Source organism: Rhinolophus ferrumequinum, chromosome 25 (assembly GCF_004115265.2).
Source record: "Rhinolophus ferrumequinum isolate MPI-CBG mRhiFer1 chromosome 25, mRhiFer1_v1.p, whole genome shotgun sequence".
NCBI classification, from domain to species: Eukaryota; Metazoa; Chordata; class Mammalia; order Chiroptera; family Rhinolophidae; genus Rhinolophus; species Rhinolophus ferrumequinum.
In genome coordinates, this window is record NC_046308.1 from 4,254,577 (window position 1) to 4,279,174 (window position 24,598).

General features: G+C 40.1%; 1 protein-coding gene across 4 annotated transcripts; it reads right to left on the minus strand.

Moving 5' to 3' along the window:
* Positions 1 to 754: 754 nt before the first annotated feature.
* On the minus strand, positions 755 to 22,100 carry TCTN2 (tectonic family member 2). Of its 4 annotated transcripts, none has more exons than XM_033097118.1 (18): positions 21,911 to 22,100; positions 21,633 to 21,740; positions 21,159 to 21,235; positions 20,059 to 20,254; positions 16,921 to 17,021; positions 13,995 to 14,191; positions 13,338 to 13,464; positions 12,383 to 12,524; positions 11,338 to 11,403; positions 10,427 to 10,561; positions 10,099 to 10,176; positions 8,712 to 8,789; positions 8,005 to 8,116; positions 5,607 to 5,716; positions 2,992 to 3,148; positions 1,402 to 1,527; positions 1,163 to 1,251; positions 755 to 971 (listed from the first exon to the last, which is right to left on the minus strand). In XM_033097118.1, exons 1-18 carry the CDS (start codon positions 21,990 to 21,992, stop codon positions 850 to 852), a joined length of 2,103 nt encoding a protein of 700 aa, XP_032953009.1. In that variant the 5' UTR covers positions 21,993 to 22,100; the 3' UTR covers positions 755 to 849. The 4 variants fall into 4 exon arrangements, with proteins under 4 accessions (XP_032953009.1, XP_032953008.1, XP_032953011.1 ...); XM_033097117.1 differs by having other exon boundaries at positions 21,147 to 21,235; XM_033097120.1 differs by lacking the exon at positions 21,911 to 22,100 and having other exon boundaries at positions 21,637 to 21,744.
* Between the last annotated feature and the right edge of the window lie 2,498 nt (positions 22,101 to 24,598).

A 24,598-nucleotide genomic window follows, 5' to 3' on the forward strand; every position in this document is an offset into this window, starting at 1 on the left:
CATCTGAAACAATGACTAAATTTATCTGGCCCACAAAGAAAACTCAGAGGAGGTTTACTATGTGGCCACCGTAGGGCTGTCCGTGAGGACGTTCTCGGGCTGCATCACGCTGTCTGTCCCCTTGTAAGGAGCCAAAGGACAAATTTCTCTCAAGACTCAACTAGGAAAAACTGTCCTTCATTGAAAACCAGCTTATTTTTAAATCTATGGATCCTCTGATTCCTGTAGTTAATCCTATTTGTCTTTTTGGAAACTGAAGACTAAATTAGGAGTCTACCTTTGCTGAATACAAGGTGTTTGGCATACATTTTCACAGGCTTGCATTCACTCCTGGTTTTGTTTTACTTTCCTCTCCATAAGATTTTCCCTCCCAGCCCCCATATCTTTCCTCATCGATTTATTTTGTACTCTTGTACTATATACATTTTTTCAGGCTTTATGAATTTTTAATCCTTTCTTTGGAATAGGGGAAATGAATCCATCAATTCAACAGAAATACATAAAAAATTGAAAAAAAGATGGACACTTGAAGGCATAAATAACAAATCTGGACCAAAACTCCTCTGAATGTAGTAACCTATGATAAACTAAAGCTTCTAATAACACTTATTCACACAATTGATCCTCCCGTGTATTTTGCTCAGTCTGGTCCAGCATCAAGCACGCCTGTTCTGCAATGCTTTGCATATTGGGATAGCTACATATGTGAATTAAATGCACAATTTTAATTAAATTTAATTAAATAACAATTTCCTACAAAAATAAAACACTTTGTTTATTAAAATTTTACAGAGAGGCACACAGGAGTACAAGAAATCACTGAAGTAAAACTCTATGGTCTGTAAGAAGTCAGATGGTAGCTGAATTCCAAGCTTTGCGTATTCTGGTCCAGGGGTTACTAAGGAACACGGCTAACATGAGCAAGGACAGCAGCAGGAAGCCTTTGGCGACACACTGAGCATAAGGCTCCCCTGCAAGACAAGGAGTCAAGTGAGCCACAGTCTTATTTCTCAAAATTTTGGTAATTACTTCAGTAGAAAGAAGCCAAAGCGTTAAAAATGATAATTTTTAAGTGGCAACCTTATCAGTACACTTTTTTCTTTTTAAAACGTTTCTATCCATAGCGTGATAATAACCATTCCAGAAGTCTGCTGTACCCTACCTTGATAATACTGGGTCAATGGGTAAAGAAGTTGCGGCCAACACACTTCATTTCTGTTACAGTCATACTCTGTAAAGTTGATCTGGAATCTATAAAACATTGTAGAAGATTACAATAGCTACAACAAAGCAGGCTTTTGATGAGAAGAATCAAAAGTTGATTAAAGAAATAAACTTATTTTCGAATATATATGTTTTTCCGCTTCCTAGTCATGTCAACTAGGCCAGCAACTTGATTACCTTGTCAGTGGACGGGGTAACTGTGCAGGTATTTTAATAAACTGGACTGATGCGCTGAGTGGGAAAAGGTCAGTCTTATCCTCACAAGTAAGTCCACACTGGAACTGCCAGTTCACCGAGGAGAACCTGGGAGGAATAGATTATGCAGGAAACACACCCAGAATTCATTTCTAGTCTGTTAAGCACAGCAGGCAACAGACACTGCAACAATAGAAACCAGGATTCTCTTAAATAAGTTTCATATTCTACTAGTGCTTTCTCCCCCTTTGTATTATGTAAGTTTTCAAATATACACACAGGGAGAGAGAGTAGTATAATGACCCTTCATGGACTTGTCAGCCAGCTACAGCAATTACCAGTATTTTGCCTCTTGTTTCATCTCTCCTCCCCAGTCATCTCGTTTCACACTAGTGCTGTTAATTTGTTTTATTGCTTGTGTATCTCAGTATGATAATAAAAATAACAATAACAACAGCTAACTATTTTAGAGAGTTTTCCCTGTCCTAGGCACAGTGCTAAGGTGCTTTGTATGTACACACCACGTAATTCTCAAAATAGTACTACTACGATGAGTGTTTGATGGTGAACATTGGTTATTTCTGCCTACCCACCATCCCTTCACCTTTCTTCTGGTAACTGCACACCAGTTGTACCTTGGGGAACCACCCCTCCCTGCTCTCAGTTGAGGAGACCAGGAGGGACCCACCTGAATCTAGGGCTGGGCCAATCACTGAGCCTAGCCAATCAGCACTGTCTACTGCTCTGGCCACAGTGATTGGTTCGGGAAGGAGCATGTGACCAAAACTGAACCAATAAGTCTGCCCAGATTTTTTTGAGAAAGAGGGCGAAAGAGACACCCTCTTTCCACTGCAGTAGCTAAATGGATAGAAGCTTGAAGTTGCTGATGTTCATTTTTGCTTCGTCTTAAGGAGAAACTCTCCAAGTAGGAAGCCCACCCAAAGGGAAGAGGAACCAAGAGATGAAGGAAAAAGACCCATGACCAAATGAAACCACGACCCATGAACTAGCTGTATGTGGACTTTTCAGAACTTAAGCCAATAAATTCCCCTTTTGCTTAAGTCAGTATAAAGTGGGACCCTGTCACTTAAAACTGATAGAGGCTGACACATAAAGGTTTTATAACCATTTAACGGTGAGGAAACATCAGCTCAGAAGAGATTAAGTAACTGTCAAGGTCACACCGCTCATAACTGGGAGAGCCATGATTTGAACCCCCCCCCCGTCTGCTGCCAAAATCTTTAACCACAGAACAATTTTCCCTGCTTATTATGACAATTATGTTCATGGATTTCAAAATATGCTCAGCACTAAGCAGCCCCTTATTCATCTGTGTCCTCCCTAAAATACCTTGCAGAATCCCTTACACATAGCTTTATAAATACTCGTGAGTGAGAACAAGTTTCTATTACAAACATACCTCTACCTTTTCCATTTATACTTAATCATATTGCCAATAACTGCAATTTGTAAATAAACCATCCGATTCTAAATTAGCGTTTCCCTATTCTTTGGAGCTCCCTCGATTTTAGACTCCCTCTAAAACAACACTCATGCAAGAGGCGATCAGACCTTGTCTCTGCACCCAGTATCTCCTGCTGAGTGATCCCTTCCACTGCGCCAGCATCCGAGAAAAGGATGCGGATACTCAGCTGAGCAGGAACATCCAGGCAGGTGCCATTCGCGCTGCTAACAGACGGCTCTGCACCTGTATCAGGGCTGTCTGCACCTGTAGAAATGCGGGGTTGTGCCTTTTGGAAAGAATAGTTCAGTAACAGTTTTCCTACAATGCCATGCTACCCAAAAAATGGGGAATATTATTAGACAGGAACCACATTAATGAGGCGTTTTCATCTCTAATAGGCTCTAGTTATTTGTCACCCCATAGCCGTGTTATCCCTTGTGTTCAAAATGTTTCCTTGTACGTTCAGTCATTGTGACTTTAAAATCCCTGGCCCACATAATAAAACCATAAATCATGATTCAGTTCACAAGGTCCTCGCCGAAATCCAGAGTTTTAACAGAAATAGCATGAAACTGCAGTAAAACGCCTTGAGAGTTTTTCTGTGCAGTCACTGTCGCACTAGAAGCTGTAGAAGACATTTAAAAGCCATACTAACAACTAGCTAGTGTGGTGTAAACAGTTAAAAAGCAATTTCCTAATGTGTTACCACAGCAGTAATACAAAAGGAAGAAAATGAAATTGACTAAGAAATTAATTTTCATTCAGCTTGAAAAGTGGCACTCGAGAGGAAAGACAGCAAGCTGGGTGGCAAGTTCTAAGGCAACTCTGGGGGAAATTCGTTGTTCCCTCAGAGATTCTGAAGGTCGGTGACACTGTTTATTATGGCATCAAACTTCCTCCTCCTCGATACGTGCATCCAACATCACTTCTCTTCTGTTTATTAACCAGGATGCGGGTGATCTTGACTTAGACAAGAAATAGAAGTAACTGATTCCACCTTGAAGGCGACAAAATGTCATCACCTCCGATTTCTTACCTAACCAACTTGGGTTCTCTGTCTTGAAATTTCCCATACTTGTCAGTTCTCCGGTGCTTTACTGACTCCTTCCCTCCATCCCTCGGTCATTCCACAGCCCATCCAGCTGGTCTAGATGGCAGAGCCCAGGGGTTGACAAGCTCTAGTCTCTGGGTTCTGTTTGCAAATGAGAATCTAACTCTGGGCCTAGTGACTTGAGCACAGGTGGCCACAAGGACCCTTCCCCGAGCCAGAGAGTGGTCTGGGGCACTTCCAGCCCACAGACATAGCACATGATCCCTGGCCACCCAAAGGGGAAGGGGGGAAGGGGTTGTAATGATCTGGACCCTGATCACAAGGGCTGGGGATTGCACAGGCACGTGTCTAGATGGTTCTTTGTTAAAATTCCAGCCCGCTGAGCTGAAGTGGTGACTTCAGAGGGTATGGAAAGTGTGAGGGTGGGATCCAGAGAGCTGGTCCCAGCCAGCCAGGCAGAGGTGAAGGGCACAGCAGCCTCCGCAGGGACAAAAGGGACTTAGGAAAGCAGATGCTACAGAGCCATTCAGCATTTCCTCGCCCCAAAAGGTAATTCTATTAACTAGAGCAATGGAAGAAGCCTTCTTCCTGTTCAATGCATTTACACACTCGAGACTCCTCAAGTAATCGGAAAGACATCCCCTGACTTGCTAGCTGGGATAAGGGGCAAGAGGCTGGAACCCTGGCTTTCAGTTCTAGCTCTGCCACAAGCTGTGGCCTCCGGCTTCTCCACTGATAACCTGAGTGAACTGGAGCTCAATGACCAGATGGACATTTTGGATTCAGAGGTGAAATTGGGCCTACTCTGCCAAGCTAAGTCAAGTTCACACCTACTCTGTGTGCCGTACCCAGGCCCCTGCTAACTCAACACTACAAATGCCTCTGACCAAAACCACCGGACTTTCAAGTTTCTTTTTGTCTGGCCTCGTTGGTCCCTGCTATTAGTAGGTCTATTGCACCTTAATTTTTTTCTTTAACAATTTTATTGATATATAATTCACATACTATACAATTCCCTCATTTAATGTGTATAATTCTATGGCTTTTAGTATATTCACAGAGTCGTGCAGCTATCACCACAATCAATTTTAGAATAGTTAGCAGTCACCCCTGGTTTCCTCCCAACTGCCCCAGGCTTGGCAACCACTGGTCTGCTTTCTGTCTCTATAGATTTACCTGTTCTGGACATTGCACACACATGGAATCATATGGTATGTGCTCATTTGTGTCTGGCTTCTTCCACTTAGCATAATGTTTCTATCACCTTATTTTCTTGTAAGTTAACAAAATTGCTTTTATAAAGCACAAAGTCAGTTCTCAATTGTCCACATTCCTAGCCATCAAAAATAGTAATAGTAATTTTTTCACTGAAAATTACAGTGAAAATCTTCAAACCTCACTTACACTTCCTCTACAAAGACTGTTAGCTCGTAAAACAACTGGGCGATTTGAACTTCACATGGGTTTCCTCTTAAAAACAAACAAAGGCATCACGAATAAGAGGTAAAAGATGTGAAGAGCCTCCCACCTGGAGCATTAACGTCTAAACAAATGTCAGTTGAGCACAGGAAAGGGAAACGACCTGTCGGGTTGCACTATACCACTCCAGCGGGTACTACGTAGTCGTAGCAACCAACTTACACAGTTCACACATATGCAGCTGTGACTTACGTATTATTTTGAGCCAGCCATCATCGCTAGGATCACTGTAATCAGAGTTGCCTCTCATTGCAACATGAGTTGCTTGTATTAATGAATCAAGTAGTCCAGCAGCGTTCTCTCTGCAAGAGAGTAAGACACTTCTCAGTGCATGGCCAGCAGGTCTCATCCCAAACTCCTTTTCAGGGTCTCCAAGTTGTACTTGCTGGGAGCCTCAATAAAAACCTTCCAGAGGAACTGGCATTAAAAACTGCCTGGGAGTCTTACTTCTCTTCGAATGGCCTCCCCGGGATCAACCTAAGCAGCTACAGGAGGACGTGCAGAAGTAATTTTTAACTTTGAATTTAAAGTGTTAGTAACTTACGTTGTACTGTGTGGTTTAGACCCCAGTGAGTGTCACAAAACTTGGGAGGTTGGTAGATCACATAGCAAGTTACCAAGATAAATCCATGGGCCAGAGTGATTCAAGGGAAAAAGGAACCTAAATATTTAGCTAGAATTTTGAGCCATAAAATTAGGTGAAGATTAAGAATTAGAACTTAGCATCCTTCCTCTCCGGAACATCCTGGAGGGTACCAAAGCCAGGAACTGCAGGGACCAGACCCTGACTGTAGACTCGGGCCTCACACCCTGCAATCAGGAGCTGCTGCGGGTAACTTACACCCACAGTTTTCTTCCCTTCTCAATGTCTTCCCCAGCTTTTTCCGGCTCCCCAATAAACTAAATCTTGCAGGATATGTTACAGATGAAATGGGTGTGACAAGGCACACAATAAAAAGCACAATGGGATAGCACGTCACACCTCCTACAATGGCTATTATCAAAAGGGTGGAAAATAACAAGGGTTGATGAGGATGAGGAGAAACCGCAACTCTCTCACATGGCTGGTAGGAACATAAAATCATGCAGTCACTGTGGGAAACCATACGGTGGTTCCTCAAAAAAATTAAACATAGAGTTACTCTATTTACTATAGGATCTACCAATTCTACTCCTGGGTATATGCCCAAAACAACTGAAAGCAGATGTTCAAACAAAAACTGGTACATGAAAGCTGAGAGCAGCATGATTCACCATAGGTGGAAGCCACTCAAATGTCCATCAACAGATGAAGGATACGGATGGCTCAGTTGGTTGGAGCGTGTCCTCTCAACCACAAGGTTGCCGGTTCAACTCCCGCAAGGAATGGTGGGCTGTGCCCCCTGCAACTAATAACGGCAACTGGACCTGGAGCTGAGCTGCGCCCTCCACAACCAAGATTGAAAGGACAACAACTTGACCTGGAAAAAGTCCTGGAAGTACATGCTGTTCCCCAATAAAGTCCTGTTCCCCTTCCCCAATAAAATCTTTAAAAAGAAAAGGAGTGAAGCACTGACACACGCTACAACATGGATGAACCTCAAAAGCATTATGCTAAAGTGAAAGAAGCCAGACCCCAAAGGACAAATATTGTCTGATCCCACTTAAAGTAAATATGCAGCATAAGTAAATCCATCATGACTGTACTAAATACAACTGAACTGTTCACTTTTTTAAAAAATACATATATTTTTTTCTTTCTTTTTATTGGGGAATATTGGGGAACAGTGTGTTTCTCCGGGCCCATCAGCTCCAAGTCATTGTCCTTCAATCTTGAGCACAGCTCAGCTCCAAGTCCATTCACCGTTTTCAATCTTAGTTGCAGGGGACACAGCCACCATCCCATGAGGGAATTGAACCGGCAACCTTGTTGTTGACAGCTTGCGCTCTAACCAACTGAGCCATCCAGCCACCTCTCTGGAGTTCAGCGGCAGCTCGTTGTCTTCAAACTACTTGTGGAGGGCGCAGCTCACTGGCCTATGTGGCAATCGAACCAGCAACCCTGTTGTTAAGAGCTCGCGCTCTAACCAACTGAGCCATCTGGCTGCCCCTGAACTATTCACTTTTAAATGATTAGTTATGTCAGGTAAACTTAACCTCAATGTAAAAATAAAAAGAACAGACATGCATATCCATAAAGACACTTTCCAAATGACATCCAATGAAGTGGAAAGTTCCTTACGCACCATGTAACAGGGCTTAAGTCTTCTTTAAGTGTAACTGACACCAATGATAGCCGGCTCAGGCCCTTTCTATAGTTCTAGCAGTACTAGGTTCCCATGATCTGAACTTCAGCAGAGAAATGTGCACAAATATGGATGAAATGGCTTTCGTCCTAAGAAAGAAGTCTGTTTTCCTTTATACTGATGTTTGAATCAACTCTAAATTGTATGGGAAGTTTGTATTTATTCATTATTCACTATTGCTTTTACACAAGTTTTTTATTCAGACTCTAATTTTTCACATTGACATTGTCTTTAGTATTCACCTGGTAAATTAATTTTAAGCAAACCACTCAAAATGTAAATAAATTCATCAGTGAAACACTCACCTGAGCTGAGTACAGCTTTCATCAATCCCAACATCTAAAAGGCACCCAGAGAATGCATTTTCTCCAAACAGAATGGGCTTGAAAGTTGCTGTTCTACACCAACCCTTTCCAGCTGAACAATAAAAAGATTATCTTCTTAATATTTTTGCTAAATAAAAGTAAAGATTTATTTTAAAGTTTTCCTTGAAAAACAGAAAGAAAACAGTAAGTAGAAATAGTTTCTACTTTTCCAGAACTGAGGTCCTTGTCTCTCTAATCCTTTCAAGGCTGAACAAAGGCGCCTTTCTATATCAGCACACCTAGGAGCAATGGTTTATTTTCAACATGAAATTTAATGCCTTCTGGCAGCTGAGCGTAATTACCATTGATGCAAAGCCTTTCCATAGTTTGGAACAAAGCAATTCTCATGTCTCCAATTAGCACCAGCTTGGGCTGCAGGCAACAATGACAAGGGGACTCTCAAGCCAATCCCATACTTACATCTCTCTTACTAATAACCAGCACTTCAGGTACAAACAACGTTAACATATTTTCCAAAAAAAAAAAAAAAGCTGTAGAAGCATGAAAAACAACCACCCACCCACTGCCCCCCGCTAAATAAACGAACTAAACAGTAAAGTATTATAATAATTGATGAGATTCAAAATATGGTAATATTTCCAATTCTAGTCGACCGAAGAGCTAATCATATCACCAAAGCAGATTACCTGACTGCCAAAGGTGTAAAGTCGTAACATTCATCCTGTTGGTATTTAAAGCTCGGACAGGCTTGCCAAGCTGGTAACCTAGACAAGCCCAACAAATGAGAGTTAGCGTCTTTCCTTCAAAAGGTAATCCGACATGGCAAGCGCCAGCTCATCAAATAATACAAAAGAGGAATACACAATGAAAGGAAATACACAGGCAAAGCTTTTTCAAAATAGCCCTGAGAAAAGGATATCCCCTTAGGCTGTTTTGTTTTGTTTTAATAAAGATATTCATGTGATTTTTAAAAATAGAATCTGAAAAGTAAAAAGCAGGTAAGTGTCCATTTTGGATCTCTCACACTAGAGAACAAGGAGCCACTGAGCAAGCCAGTTAATGAATACCTGCTGAATGATTGGTGTCAAGTTTATCACAGGAGCTTGTAAAGGAAACTCAAACCGAAGTGATCTCTCAATGGAACCGTTCTCTAGTAAATCAATTCAGCCCCAAGGTCTGGTTTAGGTCCTATTCCCAGCCATCTCCTATTAATCCAACTTATTGTTTCCAACTTTTCATCATGAAAATGTTCACGTGTACAGAAAAATTGAAAGTAAAACCATGAATACCAATACAGCCACCACCTAAAATCAACAACTGTTAATATTTAGCCATATTCATCTTATCTATATCTCTCTATATATATACTTTTTAATGGTCCTGATATATATATGTATGTGTATATATATATATACACATATATACTCACACATATATACATATATATACACACACACGTGTGTATATATCTGCTATATATATATGTATGTGTGTGTACATATACACACACACACACACACACACACACACACACACACACATATATATATCAGGACCACTTGAAAATAAGTTGTAGACATCATGACACTTCGCCTCTAAAAGCTCCATCATACATCTCCCAAAATTAAGGATGTTCCCCCTCATGACCATGATACCACTACCCATCGGGTGGTGATATATTTGCACATAAATACAAAATGCACAACACAACAGGGAGCTCACAGTCCCCTCAAAGTCTCTCCATGGATTCCAGGTTAGAAAACCATCATCTGCAGCCTATTCTTTCTTAAAAAGCTAATTTTACCAACACTTTAAATGCATTATCTCTTTTTCAAAAGATCAGGAGCTAAAGAGAAAGAATGATTTGCATTCACAGCAACTTGTTACTATCTACACTTTATGTAAAAAAATCAAGTTGTTATCAGAAAAAGAAAACAGTGTCACGAAAGAGAAATAAAGAGAAAGATCAGAGTCACAAACCAAAATTGGAGAGTTACTTATAATCATCATTATGAGGTAGGAGTGTTGAACTGAAATTTTTATAAGATCAGTGATTGACACATACTATCGTACCTGGATTTCCAGATGTTTCCTTTTCATTACCACTGTTATAGCTTAAAAATTTTACTGTAAATCTCTGTGTCATGATTCCTAGAAATAAAACATAATAAAAATGTAACGTGTACCATTTCAGTAGGAAAAGAAATTATCCCCCATGGTGTTATTTTCTTTACCTTATAATTGCATTTTGACATAAAAAAACCTCTCTTTTTTATTAAATCACAAATACAAATAAGAAACAAGTCTGACTTAGTTTTCTGTGTTATAATTATGAGAATATGAAAGAAAGAAAAACAGTATTTTAAACTAAAAGCAGTCTTGCTGTCCTCAACAAAGTTACCTTTCTGGTGGGCGTTAATTTCTGCCCTGATAATTTTGACATTTATTTCACTGATTGTATTATTATTCCATCTGAAAATATAATGTTCTTCCACATTCACATTTCTGGGGGCTGATCCGTTACTTAAAAGTGTTTCTGCAGATAAAAGAATACTCTCGTAAATTCGGGACTCTCTTCAGGCAGAGGTGTATTACTGGACTCCCCCAGTCGGTATTACCCACCTCCTCCATAACACCCCAGTATCCTGAGTGAGACCTGTCCCTTTCCTTTGATTTTTGTACCCCGGGCACTCGGTTCACAGCGCCATACGGAGCACACGCTTGGTAGAATGTTTGTTACATGGAAAGGCTCCGGGATGTCAGCTCCTTAAGAACAAAGGCCTACTGTCTAGTTCACCACGATATTGTAGCCACTCTACTAATATTGGATGAAGCCATGAATAAATTTGAGAATTACAATGCATTGGAAAGATGCACAAAGAGCATCTTTCATTAAAAACAAAAATCCTGCTAATATCAGCCAGACTCTGCCTAATTTATTTGGCTGCATCACCACTGAAAGGTTTGATTATCAAAAAAGGAAGAAAGCAAGAAGTAAAAATGCCAGTCCTAAAGAATTCTTTAACTACCTGAAAAACATTTAATGGAAGGTTCACAAACCCTGAGAACTAGAGGGACGCTGGAGCCCACATAATCCAGGACTGTGAGGGAACCGGCTGAAGGTTGCTTAGGTTACTTGGAAGCAAGGCAAGACGGAGCGAGGAACAAGCAAAGGCCTAGTGGGATAGCTTTCTAATTGTCATGCACCTCCTCAAATTCTTCATGAAACTGTTACTTTACTCTAGGACGATGGGTTACTTGTAAGGAATGACATTTCCGTAGCAATGGTATTAACATGTAACATTAAAATACCTGTACTGGTGATGAATTTGTCTAGGTTGGTTGCTTCCTCATAGGTTACTTTGGGTGTAACGATGCCTAAAAAGATACGTCAATTAACCTCCACAGGACTACAAGGCCTAACACGATCACATGTATTTACACAAATGCAAGCGTATGAAGCAAATACCGGTAACTGCGCCGGCCCTGTGTGCCAGCTACAAAACTCCCTCCCGCTCTCCAAACACTGTCAAATGCGATCCACACTGTTCAGCATCTCATTCTAATTGAGAAGGAGGATCCAAAAGTCAGTGGTAAGAACCTGGAGGGTCACTCGCATGGAAGAATAAATATGCTGTACACTGCCGGTGGGAATGTAAAAGGTGCAGTCACTTTGGAAAACGGTTTGATGGTGCCTCCAAAAGTTAAATTCCCACAGGGCCCAGCGGCTCCCCTGTTAGGTATACACCCAAGAGAAACGAAAACATGCATGCAGAGACCCTTGTCGTGAGTGTTCACTGCATCAGGACTGTCACAACAGCCAAAGGCTGGGAACAGCCCAAAGGTCCATCAAAGGTGAGTGGATACAAAAACGCAGTGTATTCACACACGATGGATGAATACAAAAACTTGATGCTGAGCGCAAGAAATCGGACACACAAGGTCACATAGTGTAGGATTCCAGAATAGGGAAACCCACAGACACAGAAAGCAGAGTGGTGGTTGCCAGGTCTGGGGAAGGGCAGGAAGGGGAGTACTGCCTAATGGCTACAGGGTCTCCTCTTGGGGTGACAAGGTAACAGTTAACCAACACCGGGCGTGTACGAGGTGCCACTAACCTGTACACTTTAAAATGGTTAATTTTATTCTGTGAATTTTACCTCCATTTTTAAAAAAGAACTAACATGCAATATGCTGTCTCACAGAATGGAACTTCTTCCAAAGAGAACACCTTCCTAGATTAGCGGTTGAAATATTATTTTCAATCGCTCCATGAGAAGTGATTCGTATTCTCATGACATCACAGTTTATTTAAACACTTGCGTTGGTGTTCTTTCTTCAAACCCACATGACGTACCTCCCATAGCACCATTCTTTATCTTCACATTGACAATATCATCTGGTTCTTGGTAGACTTCCAAATCAGTAATGCACCAAACATCAAAATTCTGAAGGAATGCCACTGGGGCATTCTGCATACACTGCCCAGCCAGGGACACCTGAAGGTACGGGAGAATCCCAACACATTTATGACCTCTCTTCCAATCATAAAGTATAGTCAGAGTCTCCACTGGGTAGAAGGGTTTTCTGTAGCCAGCTCCTAACGCGGGGTTAGTCTCAGCAATGACTAGTTCACTGACTAGCTGACCCACTTTAGTAACACAGAGAATTAATTTGCTAATCAAAGTCTGGAAGCCACTGGTTGAGGAATCACAGTAAGTATTATTTCACGAAAACAAAAAAATTTCCTACCCTGCTCCATTTACTTTGCAGAAACACGATTATATTCAACTTAATTTTCTTTCCCTCATGTCAACCAGGTTTTTGTTAAAACCATAAACATGAATTCATAGGAATAGGATGGAGAAATGTTTTTTAGACTGCCATGTTTTGTTTCCACAAATTTTTTCCTCAAAATTTTGAACACACAAAAAAAAAGGTTTCACATAAAACTCGATAGCCTTAAAATATTTTTCAAAATTCTGGAATATTAAATTATATATTTATAGCTTACTGGAAATTGGCTATGAAACTAACAGAATGAAGAATGATAGTTACTTCAGTGGAAATTTATAGACCATCTTTTGGTTTTATTTAGTAAGTTCACTCTGAGATTTAGCAAAGACAGAGATTAATTTAAGAGTGACTATTTAAAAAAATCCAGAGACCATAAATAGTTGAGTGCCTGGAAAGTCCATAGGAAAAATAATAAGTAACTTAGAGTAAGAGTTTTAAGAGCAAGATGAGTTAAATTAACAATAGGATGGGAAAAACAAGAAAAGGCTCTAGCATATTAAAATTGAAATTGTTACCTGTGGAATAGTAAAATATGTCTTATCTACAGTCATAACTGGATCTCCTTGTTTGTAACCAAAGTCTGAAAAGTCTTTTGGATCGGTGTGCAAATACACTTCAGAGGAAGCGTGCTCTCTCAAGGAACTGTAAACCAACGAGAAAGATGACCATTAATGCTTCTAGCTATTATCTGCTAAAAACTATTATTCCTTTAAATTTTTTCTTTACTTTTTGAATTACAAAAGTAATACGTGTACTAAATGCCACTGAATTGTACACTTTGAAGAGGTTAATGGTTACTCTTACATTGCATGAATTTTACTTCAATAATAATAAATGTGTAAAATTTCAACAATCAAGGTGAAGGCCAAAAGCTTCAAGTCCCTCAGGAGCTCACCACTCTTTCCCCCAACCCACATCATCACAATGAGCTGTTCTGGGTGTCAATCAATTTATTTTCAGAGAGGCCCAATTCTTTTAAATAGTCAACCTAAGATAAACTTATTAACGGAAATCTAGAATTGACTCTAGAATTGGATCACTTAAGCACAAAGCCTCTGGAGAGGTCCTGTAAAATGTGACCTGTATTCTAGGGCCAACCGGGCGTGTGGCCTCACCGGCCCCAGGGAAACAGCCAGGCAGCCCCTCTTGGAGGCAGCTGCTCGGACACTCACACAGAGCCGTGGTAGAAGTAACCAAGGAAGGGTGAGTTGGCAATGGGGGACTGCACACACAGGAACGGAAACCAGCCTGGCACTCCGTGTGCCCTCTGAACTGAGCAGAGCTGATCAAAAGGAGGAGTAACATCTCCTCCAAAAACACCGGTGAAACAGGACTCTCTGAAGAGTTCTATTAAGTCTGATGAGCATTCCTGGAAAGAAAATGTAAAAGGAGCCGTGAGAAGACAAAGGCTTCCGTTGTCACCGCCACCAGATCTGGCCAGTGGGATGAACATTGATCCAGTGAGGCCAGTAGGGCATCAGTGAGGAAGCAAGAAATAAATTCCTTCTGGTCGAAAAGTGCTTTGTGCCCATGGAAAGTCAACCGTGCTAGAATTTCTTTAGTCAATTCCCTCCAAGCCTCCAAGTCAGGAACTTCAAACCTTCAAGGGAATTATATCTTTACAGGGGACATAAGATGTGCGCACAAAAAATACGAAGGGAAGAAAAGGTAATATGGAATGGACCGCAAATGGGGACTACAACAGAGGAAACTTCCCTTTTCAGCTGGCATCACCATTCCAAATCCTGGCTCAGAGAAACCGAAGGACAGTTCGCATTAGGGCAATAGTCTCCATCCAGGTGAATCCTATAAGGCCCTTATAACATGAATTAACATCATCAAGAAGTTACTTTATTCATGCATCCATTGATTCATCCATAGTCTTCCTGTTTCACAAATGATTGAATTAAAAGTTAAATATGCCCTGAATCCCTTGTTTATTAAAAGTAGAAAAGAAAGTGATCTATTTTTATTTTTTTTTTAAGGAGGGCACAGCTCACAGTGGCCCATTCGGGATGGAACCGGCAACCATGGTGTTATTAGCACCGCGCTCTAACTAACTGAGCTAACCGGCCACCCCATGACCTATTTTTTTAAACGAGAACAATTCAAATTCAAAATTGATCATGTATAAAGTGGTAAGTTGCAGTAGTGTGAAGATGCCCCTGACCCAGACTCCTAAATGACGCCAGTGGTTGGTACTACATATGTATTAATACATACACCACATATAACAGACACGAGAGGAAGTTAGAAACAGGGCACAGAAATGCCCTGGTCTGGAAGACAGAGGAACAGAATACCATTTCGACTGATATTTGAACAGATTTATGATAAGTTTTATTTTTTTAATTAAATATAATTGTTATTGTAAGTACAATTGTTAGTGTGAGAATTACAACATAAATGAAGACCCTAACCTGCCCATTCCTGTTTAGTAAAACCAACCACGATGTAATTGTACTCATCCAAAAATGGGAGTGACTTGGGTCCCAGTAAATGTGCCTCTTTTTGCATCTCTCATTCCTCTTAAATCTAAAATAAGGATTAAAAATATGTCTTTGATCTGGCATTAGGCAACGGTTTCTTAGACATGACACCAAAAGCACAAACAACAAAAGGAAAAAAAAAAAGATAAACTCGGTCTATTCAAATTGAAGAATTTTTTGCTTCAAAGGACACTAACAAGAAAGTATACAACCTACACAACAGAAGTTTTTTGCAAATCATACATCTGATAAGGGACTAATATCCAGAATATATAATGAATTCTTATAATTTAACAACAAAAAGACAACCCAATTAAAAACTGGGCAAAGGGTCTAAATAGATACTTTTTCAAAGAAGATATACCGTGTTTCCCCGAAAATAAGACCTAGCCGGACAGTCAGCTCTAATGAGTCTTTTGGAGCAAAAATTAATATAAGAGTCAGTCTTATTTTACTATAATATAAGACCAGGTCTACGATATGATATAATATATGATATGATATGATATGATACCGGGTCTTATATTAATTTTTGCTCCAAAAGATGCATTAGGGCTGATTGTCCAGCTAGGTCTTATTTTTGGGGAAACACGGTAAAAATGGCCAATGAGCACATGAAAAGGTGTCCCACATCACTTGCCATTATAGAAATACAAATTCCAATCACAAGGAAATAGCACTTCACACCCACTAGGAAGGCTAGATTCAAAAAGATGATCCCAACAATGGTGGGTGAGGATGTGGAAAATGATTCCCTCATCGCAGCTGATGCAAATGTAAATGGCGCTTTGGAACAGTTACTCAAAGCGTTAAACAGTCACCTAAGAAAGAGCATTCCACCCCTAGGCGATACAGCCAAGAGAAATGGAAACACATCGAAACAAAAACCTGTACACAAGTGTTCCTAGCAGCATTGTTCATAAGAGCTGAAAAGTGAAAACCACCCAAACATCCATCAGCTGGTAAATGGATAAGATATATGTGGTCCAGCCACACAGCGGAATATTATTCAGCCATAAAAAGGAATGAAGTACTGACACTATAAGATGGATGACCCTTGAAGACATGATGCTGAGGGAAAGAAGCCAGTCACAGAGGTCACATACCACAGGATTCCATTTATTCTCAATGTCCATAACAGGCACATCCATAGAGACAGGAAGCAGACTGATAGTGGCCTGGGGATGAGGGGTGGGAGTGGGAGTGGCTGCTAATGGGCACGAGGTTTCTTTTTGGGGTGACGGAAATGTTTTACAATTAGATTGTCGTGATGGTTGTATAATTCCATACACTTACTAAAAACTGTTGAAGAAATGTATTTTCTTTGCTTTTTGTTTTCTTAAAGGTTCCTAAATATTAAAACCATCCTCTCAGTATAATCATGACAATCATGATTTTACCAAAAGGGATACACTTTTTCCTTCCATAAACTGGACTAATAATACTAAATAAGAAAATACTCAATTTGAAAACAATTTGCAACATGAAATGACAATCTCAGTTTTGAAAGACCATCCATTAAAAAGCTGTTAATGGGGAAGCATTGGTGCTCTTCACACGCTACCAGGCACCCTAACTTTCGTCCCCGGTAATCGAAGAGTGTACATACCTGGTCACAGCAGCAGCGAACATCGCAGGCCCCGGCTGTTAAATTACAAGGACATGGACCAAGGGGCTGATACACCTGGTTAGGAATAACCGTCACGTTCTCTGAAAAGTACAACAGAGAAGTTACGCTACGAAACCCTCTGACAGACAAAGCACTGCCACGTATTTGACATTCAAAAGGAAGCTGAATCACTGTTTTACAAATCATCATTTCCACATACTCCACAAGGAAGAGGTCCCTGAGATGAGCTATGCATCAAATGCATCCGAGTCCTGTAAATACCATTCCAACAAAAACCCAAAGAGCAGAAAATGGGCTGCATTTTCAAACCGAAGTCACAGACCAAAGTCACAAACTGAAGTCAAAGTTGATCCAAAGATAATCAAGGGGCTAAAATGGACACGTTAGGGTAAATGCAACGTACTGATCTTATTTCTCAACACACCGAACAATCTTTCATAGCACAGACTGACAGTAAGCATTTACTCTTTCAAATTCATTACCTCTTTCAGCAGAGAAAACCAAAGCCCTAGTGACATTTTAGATGGCTTACCTGGAACCCATCCGACCATAAGGACATATTCAATTATGCCACATGCTCAACCTGAAGTCCTACCACCCTGCAAATCCAAATCTACACCTCCTGACTCTGGTTAATGGGTGGGGGAAATTAACAATTTCACATTGAGTAGAAAAGGAATATATTTCATTACATGTCAGCCTCCTAATTCAGAACCCAGAGATGATGTTTCTAGTTTATCTGCAGTCATTTGTCAGATACAAGTTTCAGTTCGCTGGGTTTTACTCTTGTCCTAGGATTCACTACATAGTGGAAAATTATGTAGCGGTTATATGTTTAAACTCTATGTAACAGTTAACTTCAATGCCATGACAGCTGAAGCATCTATTAGGTTGGTGCAAAAGTAATTGTGGTTTTCACAATTTTTTTTTAACCTTTTAAACTGCAATTACTTTTGCACCAACCTGATAAAGAAGAACTATGTATTCTGTACTATAATAGAACCCTACTATGTCAGTAGTCTCAGAAATGAGAAATTCTGAGTAACTGGCCACGTCACAGGGTAAGTAAGGGTCTGACTCTCAGTATAATCAAACCGATGTGACATAAGCAAATCATTTTAGAATAGGGTTTTACTACTGTGTTTCCCCGAAAATAAGACCTAGCCAGACCACCAGCTCTAATGCATCTTTTGGAGCAAAAATTAATATAAGACCTGATCATTCATATATATATATATATAGTTGTGGTTTTTTTTAAGATTTTATTGGGGAAGGGGAGCAGGACTTTATTAGGGAACAGTGTGTATTTCCAGGACTTTACTGGGGAACAGTGTGTTATATAATATAATATAATATAATATAATATAATATAATATAATACCAGGTCTTATATTAATTTTTGCTCCGAAAGATGCATTAGAGCTGATAGTACGGCTAGGTCTTATTTTCGGGGAAACACGGTATAGTCAGGCATATTTTTTAAGAGAAAAAAAGTCACTTCTTTGAATGGTATAGCTACTGTAGTTTTTTTAAAGCATCTACTGAATATTATATTTCGGTTTGTTTTGAATTTTAAGCATTAGAAAAACATACTTTTGTAAAACACTTTTAAACCTTTAAATAGGTAATAGATTCACATAATTCAAAAACATCAAAAGGATATAAAGAGGTATTCAGCGAAAGTCTTCCCTTCCTGTTCCCACATCACCAGTCTGGTAGCACACTGTTAGCTTCTCACATAGACTTCCAGAATTTCTTTATGTAAATGTAAATATATATTCTTATTCCGTGCTGTATGACCCGCCTGCACGTGCTGCTTTTCACACTTAGCAACACAAATCAGAGATCTTTCCACACAAGTACATCAAGGGCAATGTATCTCTTCCTCCTAAACTTCCCCAACTACAAAGAGGACCACAGTTAGGGGATGTGAAAAGGGAGGTGAGAGTACGGGAGTCTCAAAGGGACAGACCTTTGCTCCTAAAGAGGGACGCTTCTCCCTTCATCCTAAATGACCGTAAAGGCAAGAGATGCTAGTGCTTGTTGCAGGGGACAGGGAACATGGTGGTGGCACCTATCAAAGTGGGTGGACCCATCCACATAGGCACATCTTTTGTTCTCAGAACATTGCCATTACGTGAAAGGGAGACTAATACAGAACCATTTTCTGGTGTCCAGAGATGTGTGCACAGTGATATTTGCTGTAAGCACCAGTTACAGCATCAAAAGCTGGAAATGACTTAAATTCCATCACTAAGAGACAATGGTATATCTACGTGATGGAATACTATGCAGCTATTAAAAAGAATAAGGTGAACCTAGATGTATTCATATGGAACAATTTCTCAGTTATACTTATTTATCATTAAGTTATTGATTGATTAAGTTATGTTATTTGAAGAGGTACAGAGTAGTGAATTGGGTGTTATTGTATATTTTTTAGCAGAAGGGAATACATGCTTCTATAAACATAAGTTACCAGGCTGCCTCTAGGAAAGGGATCCGGTGGTCAAAAGCTTTCCCTGGAAATCTGCTATTTTCTATAAACTCATTCATGAGTCTTTCCCTTCCTTTTTTCCTTATCTTTTTGGTTTTCAAAAATCAACACACAAAAACGAACTTCACTTTCTCCCAGAAAGGATTTAAGGCAACTTAAAGATACAAAATGTAGAGCAAGATAAAATAAATCTTAAGTAAAATAGTACAAAATGAAAACTTTCAAAATAAGAAAATTAAACAAAGGCAAAATAAGTTTACGAAGGCAAAATGGACTCAAGAGTGAAGTTAAGGGCGGCTGGATGGCTCAGTTGGTCAGAGTGTGAGCTCTCAACAACAGGGTTGCCGGTTCAATTCCCACATGAGATGGTGGGCTGCACCCCCTGCAACTAAGATTGAAAAAGGCAACTGGACTTGGAGCTGAGTTGCACCCTCCACAACTAGACTGAAGGACAACGACTTGACTTGGAGCTGATGGGCCCTGGAAAAACACACTGTTCCCCAATATTCCCCAATTAAAAAAAAAATGAGTGAAGTTAAGTACACACATTATATGGCACACACTGGTAAGCAAACAGATAAGGTTTGGCATGAATGTTTTGATAATCAGACTTCACTTGCCTGATGCATTATGGGCCAGAGAAGAGTTGGCATAAATTTCCACTTGAATGAGTAGATGTGCTAAACAGGATGAATTGCGAGACGCTGACACCAGAAGAGTTTGGACAATGCATGGGGACTCTGGGAAGGAGGTTGTCTCATTAGAGGAACACCCCTGCAGACCTCTCTTCAACCTCACTGTCACTTCCAACACATCCTGAAAGGAAAATACTGCTGTATTTCTAGAATGACTCAAAACAGCGTCATTTCTAGAATTATTTCTAGAATTATAAGAATTATAATTCTAGAAATTTCTAGAATTATAAGAGCACATCATGGAAAACAATAACATCACACATCAGCCTCAGTTCATTTTACAAAAGGAAAATTTTATACAAAGATGATAGAATTTTATTTAATTCCACCCATAAACCTGTGACAATATGGGAGCCCTGATTCCTAACCTTCAATTTAACATAAAAGCAAGCAATTTTCAGATACTCAGAGAAAGCTAAAGAGGTCTGAAAACTAACTCAATTTGTCTAGCACCTTTTTGGTTTCTTTATCATCCTACCAGCAGAAGATTAAATACATAGCAAGTCATGAAAAACAGTCCCCAGTTCCTGGGGTGGGAGCAACATCTGTCTTTCTCATCCTCTACAAACTCTGGTGTTGAGGCCTCGCACATACTAGGAACTCAATAAAAGTTATTAAATGGAAGATTTTTAATCTCTCCAGCCTGGAGTGTCCTTATACAGAAGCTCAGAGTTGGGTGAGATCAGTGGTCTATGAAGCTTTTTTGAGTCACAAACCCATTTGATGATCTGATGAAAGCTGGTGACTCTCTCATCAGAAAAATGCACACACACATAATTTCACACATAATTTCAGAGGATTCACAGACCCCTTAAAACTTGTCCAAGGAATCCTCACCCCAGGGTAAGAACCTCTGGGCTGGATGGGTGTCTACTAGGTTTGACAGCCTGATGGTAGTTCTAAGCCTTGAAACAGCTACACCTCGTCCAGGCAAGACAGCACTAAATGTGGGCCTCCACAGATGCTACCGAGGAGGTTTTTTTTTTGTTTTTTGTTTTTGTTTTTTTTTTTACCTCTGGCCTTACCACACTGGGGGTCACAGTCAAACTCCAGTCTCCTATCTCATTGTGAAGCATGCCACAAGCAGGAACTGGCAGTAATCCTAAAAGAGATGAGAATGCAAAGCAGTATTGTCCAGCAGTGAACGGGTACACTCTAGGATTGGGTCCTTTACAAGCTCTGTGACTCTGGACAGGTGACAACCTCTCTGCATGTCAGTGTCTTTATTTGTCTTCTGGGATTAAAAGATATTACTGCTCTTACTTGGAAAATGAGATGTAGCATACAAAACACGGGGATAGCTCAGTGTATGCCAGTCATTATGATTTCAAGCTTTCTTATATCGAACCTGTCCGTTGGTCCTCTTTGGTCCTCAGCAGCCCTCCATTCCCAACTTTGCAGAGGACAGCAGCTGGGGACACAGGGGTGACAGACACCTCACCAGTTCACTTGGGCGGCCCAATCCCCACCCACCTCACAGGTAGGGCTGGACTCTTTACCTGCCTTGTCCTGCAGCACGGCCAGGGACAAGGTCACATCCTCAGTGCCTCCGACTAGGGACGCGCTGACCAAAGGGCTGGACATGCGGATGAAAGCAGGGATGAAAACTAGGCGGGAAGGAAGAAGACAGGCGTTAATAGTTGCAGAGCCCCAACCTAAGAGATGTGGTGCTTGCTTTGGTGGTAATTCCGGAGCTCCCGGAGGAATCTAAGTCTGGCCCCTTAAACACCTCGTTCCCTCAGCCCGGCTTTGCAGGCCCCTGCCCCGCCGTACACACCCAGTTTCCCCCACAGTGGCTTCAGGATGCCATGCAGAAGGAGGACCCCCAAGAACAGAGGGGTCGGCGGCGGCAAGCCCATGCCTGGTGCCTCGCGGGGTCCGCACTACAGAACCGCGCCCGCGTTAGAAGCCCCAAAGCGCTCAGACAGCACACCGAGCGCCCCACTGCCGAGCAGCCGCCATCTTGTCAAGCGAAAGCCGGGAGCTATAGCAACCACCAATCGGCCGCCGGCCTGCCGGAGTGGCGCGCCGCGATTGGGCCAATGGCAGATGGAGCCGACCCCGCCCACAAGTCTTGCGCTCTGTTTTGCTTCTTCTTAGTATCTGAAGGATCTGGAAAATGTAGGAGTCCGTGTGCGATTTAAAAACTGGAGTGACCCCACCCGAGTTAATTCTATCACACTGCAAGAGAAGAGCCTACATGCACGGGATTCCAAACAAGCGCCTTAAGAAACTTGGTTTTTACGGGGATTTGGGTGACGGACAAAAAGTGGTTGAGGCTGCACTGCTGTAATTGTTGAATTGTTTTTATTATTATTCCAATTTTTTGAAGGTTTTGTTTGCTTTTCTTTTGTTTTACTAAACAGCTCTCACCACTACGAAAGCAGATCGGACCAAAGAACACACAAAAGGTTTGGCCAGCATTAGGACAGATGCAAAAGTATCAGAATTCTGCTTGGAAAAACATTAGTTTTTCTTATATCAATAGCGTCAAAGCATCTCAAGCGTTATTATGGTTTGGTGACTAAGAGTTCGGGCTTTGAGGTCAGACTGCCTGGCATGGGATTTCGCCCTTCTTCCATACTATGCCTTAGGCAAGTAATTCAACCTCTCTAAATTTGAGATTCTTCATCTGTCAAAAGGAGATTAACAGTCCTTCCCAAATAGGATTAGGTGAGACTTAAATGAGGTAACATATCCAATGTATTTAGACCAATGCCTGGCATGTAGTAAGCATTCAATAATCATTTTGTTGGCTACCAGAGGGGAGGTGTACCAACTAGCTGAGAGCATCCAGGTATGCTCAGTACTATGCCTGACCAACAGCAAACGCCAAATGTTTGCCGTTATTATTTTTTATGTTCAGTTCTTTTTTCAGTTATACATTCATTGATCAGAAAATTTAACATTCTGAGCATTATCTTTTTCTTACACTCTCTTGCAAAACTGAAAATTGCTGCAGTTGTAACATTAGCACTAAACACTGCAAAGTGCTTAAATTTCTTGATGTGTGGAATAAAGCCTAGGAGAACTTGACTAAGAAGGTTGTCAAACAATTTAAGTATTTCTGTTATTTACTAATCATTTCTTAACAAGAGAGTAACCATTTACAGTGAGGGAAACTGGCATGTTGAATTATTTTTAAACCTTACATCAAAATGCTTTTTACACTTAGGTCATTTTAAATGTACTATAAATCCTTAATTTTACTGAGTTCTACTTTTTTAGACCTTTACATTCTTACTATGTTGTCATACATTTTAAATAGATATCACTAGTACCATGGTTACCTGTATGTATTGTCAAATCGCTTGTCAGACTCAAGATAAAAACATGTTTTCTTAGGGCAACTGAAAACCATCCTTTCATTTACCATATAGCAGATCTGAATCCTGTCAACACTTGCAGATGTGTAACATCCTGCTACAGTCGAGGAAAAAAAAAAATGCACCCAATATTAACAGTGATCTCCAACCCTCTCAACTTTGGGTGGGCAGTGGGAGAACAATGAAAGTAGATTTTTTATTTTTACCCCTACTTTTGTAATTTTTTTCTTCAGAAAGCATGTAATCATTTTCTGTTGTAATCAGAAAAAGAAGTACTTACTAAAAGTATGCTTTCTTTTCCTGTTTTTAGTTGTATGAAGCTATTTAGACAATAGTGAAATGAACTAGGGAATTCTAGTGTATTAGTCAAAGGAAGTTTCAAAAATAAAAAGCAAAAATAATGCAAACAAATATGAAAATTTAAATTATTTTATTATAAAAATTTATATAAAATAAACCATAAACAAGAGTTAAAAATAAAACTTAGAACTAAGACAGTAGATAAAACATTTCAAATGAAAAATAACAAAAACCTTACCAGCTTGCTTGAAATTATTTGTCTTTTAGATATATACTTTATTTCCTAGACTTAAAATAGTGATTTCCACTACATTTAATTAGGCTATGAAATATTAATATTATTTTAAAAAGACAGATTCTCAAACTCAAGGATTAACAAATACTGGCAAAGTGATCATCAAAACCTTTGTGTATTTGTTAACAAAATCGTAATTCCAGAATACAAAATCTACCCGAAATAATATAACCAAACACCAAGTTACTTAAATGAGACTAAGCTTTTGAGCTGGTATAAAGAGAAAATTTAAATCTTATTTCCACACAAGCTTGGATACACAATTTGTCAATATGCTTTTAAAAACCAAACCAGCCACCATTCCTGGAAACTGTTCCTACACTACGCTGGAATTTAAAAGGACTTTGAAAAACTTCAAGGCTACATAGAAATATAAGATTTTTATTGTTGAAATTACAAATAACTTTTCTTTTGAACTTACAGAAGTTTTCAGTGTTAAGTCCAAAGCTTCCAGAGAACAGTGCTCCAATATTAATGCTTTTTTTTCCCTTTTCCTCTGTTAAAAAGGGAAGAATTCTATCTATGGACAACAATTATAAAGAAT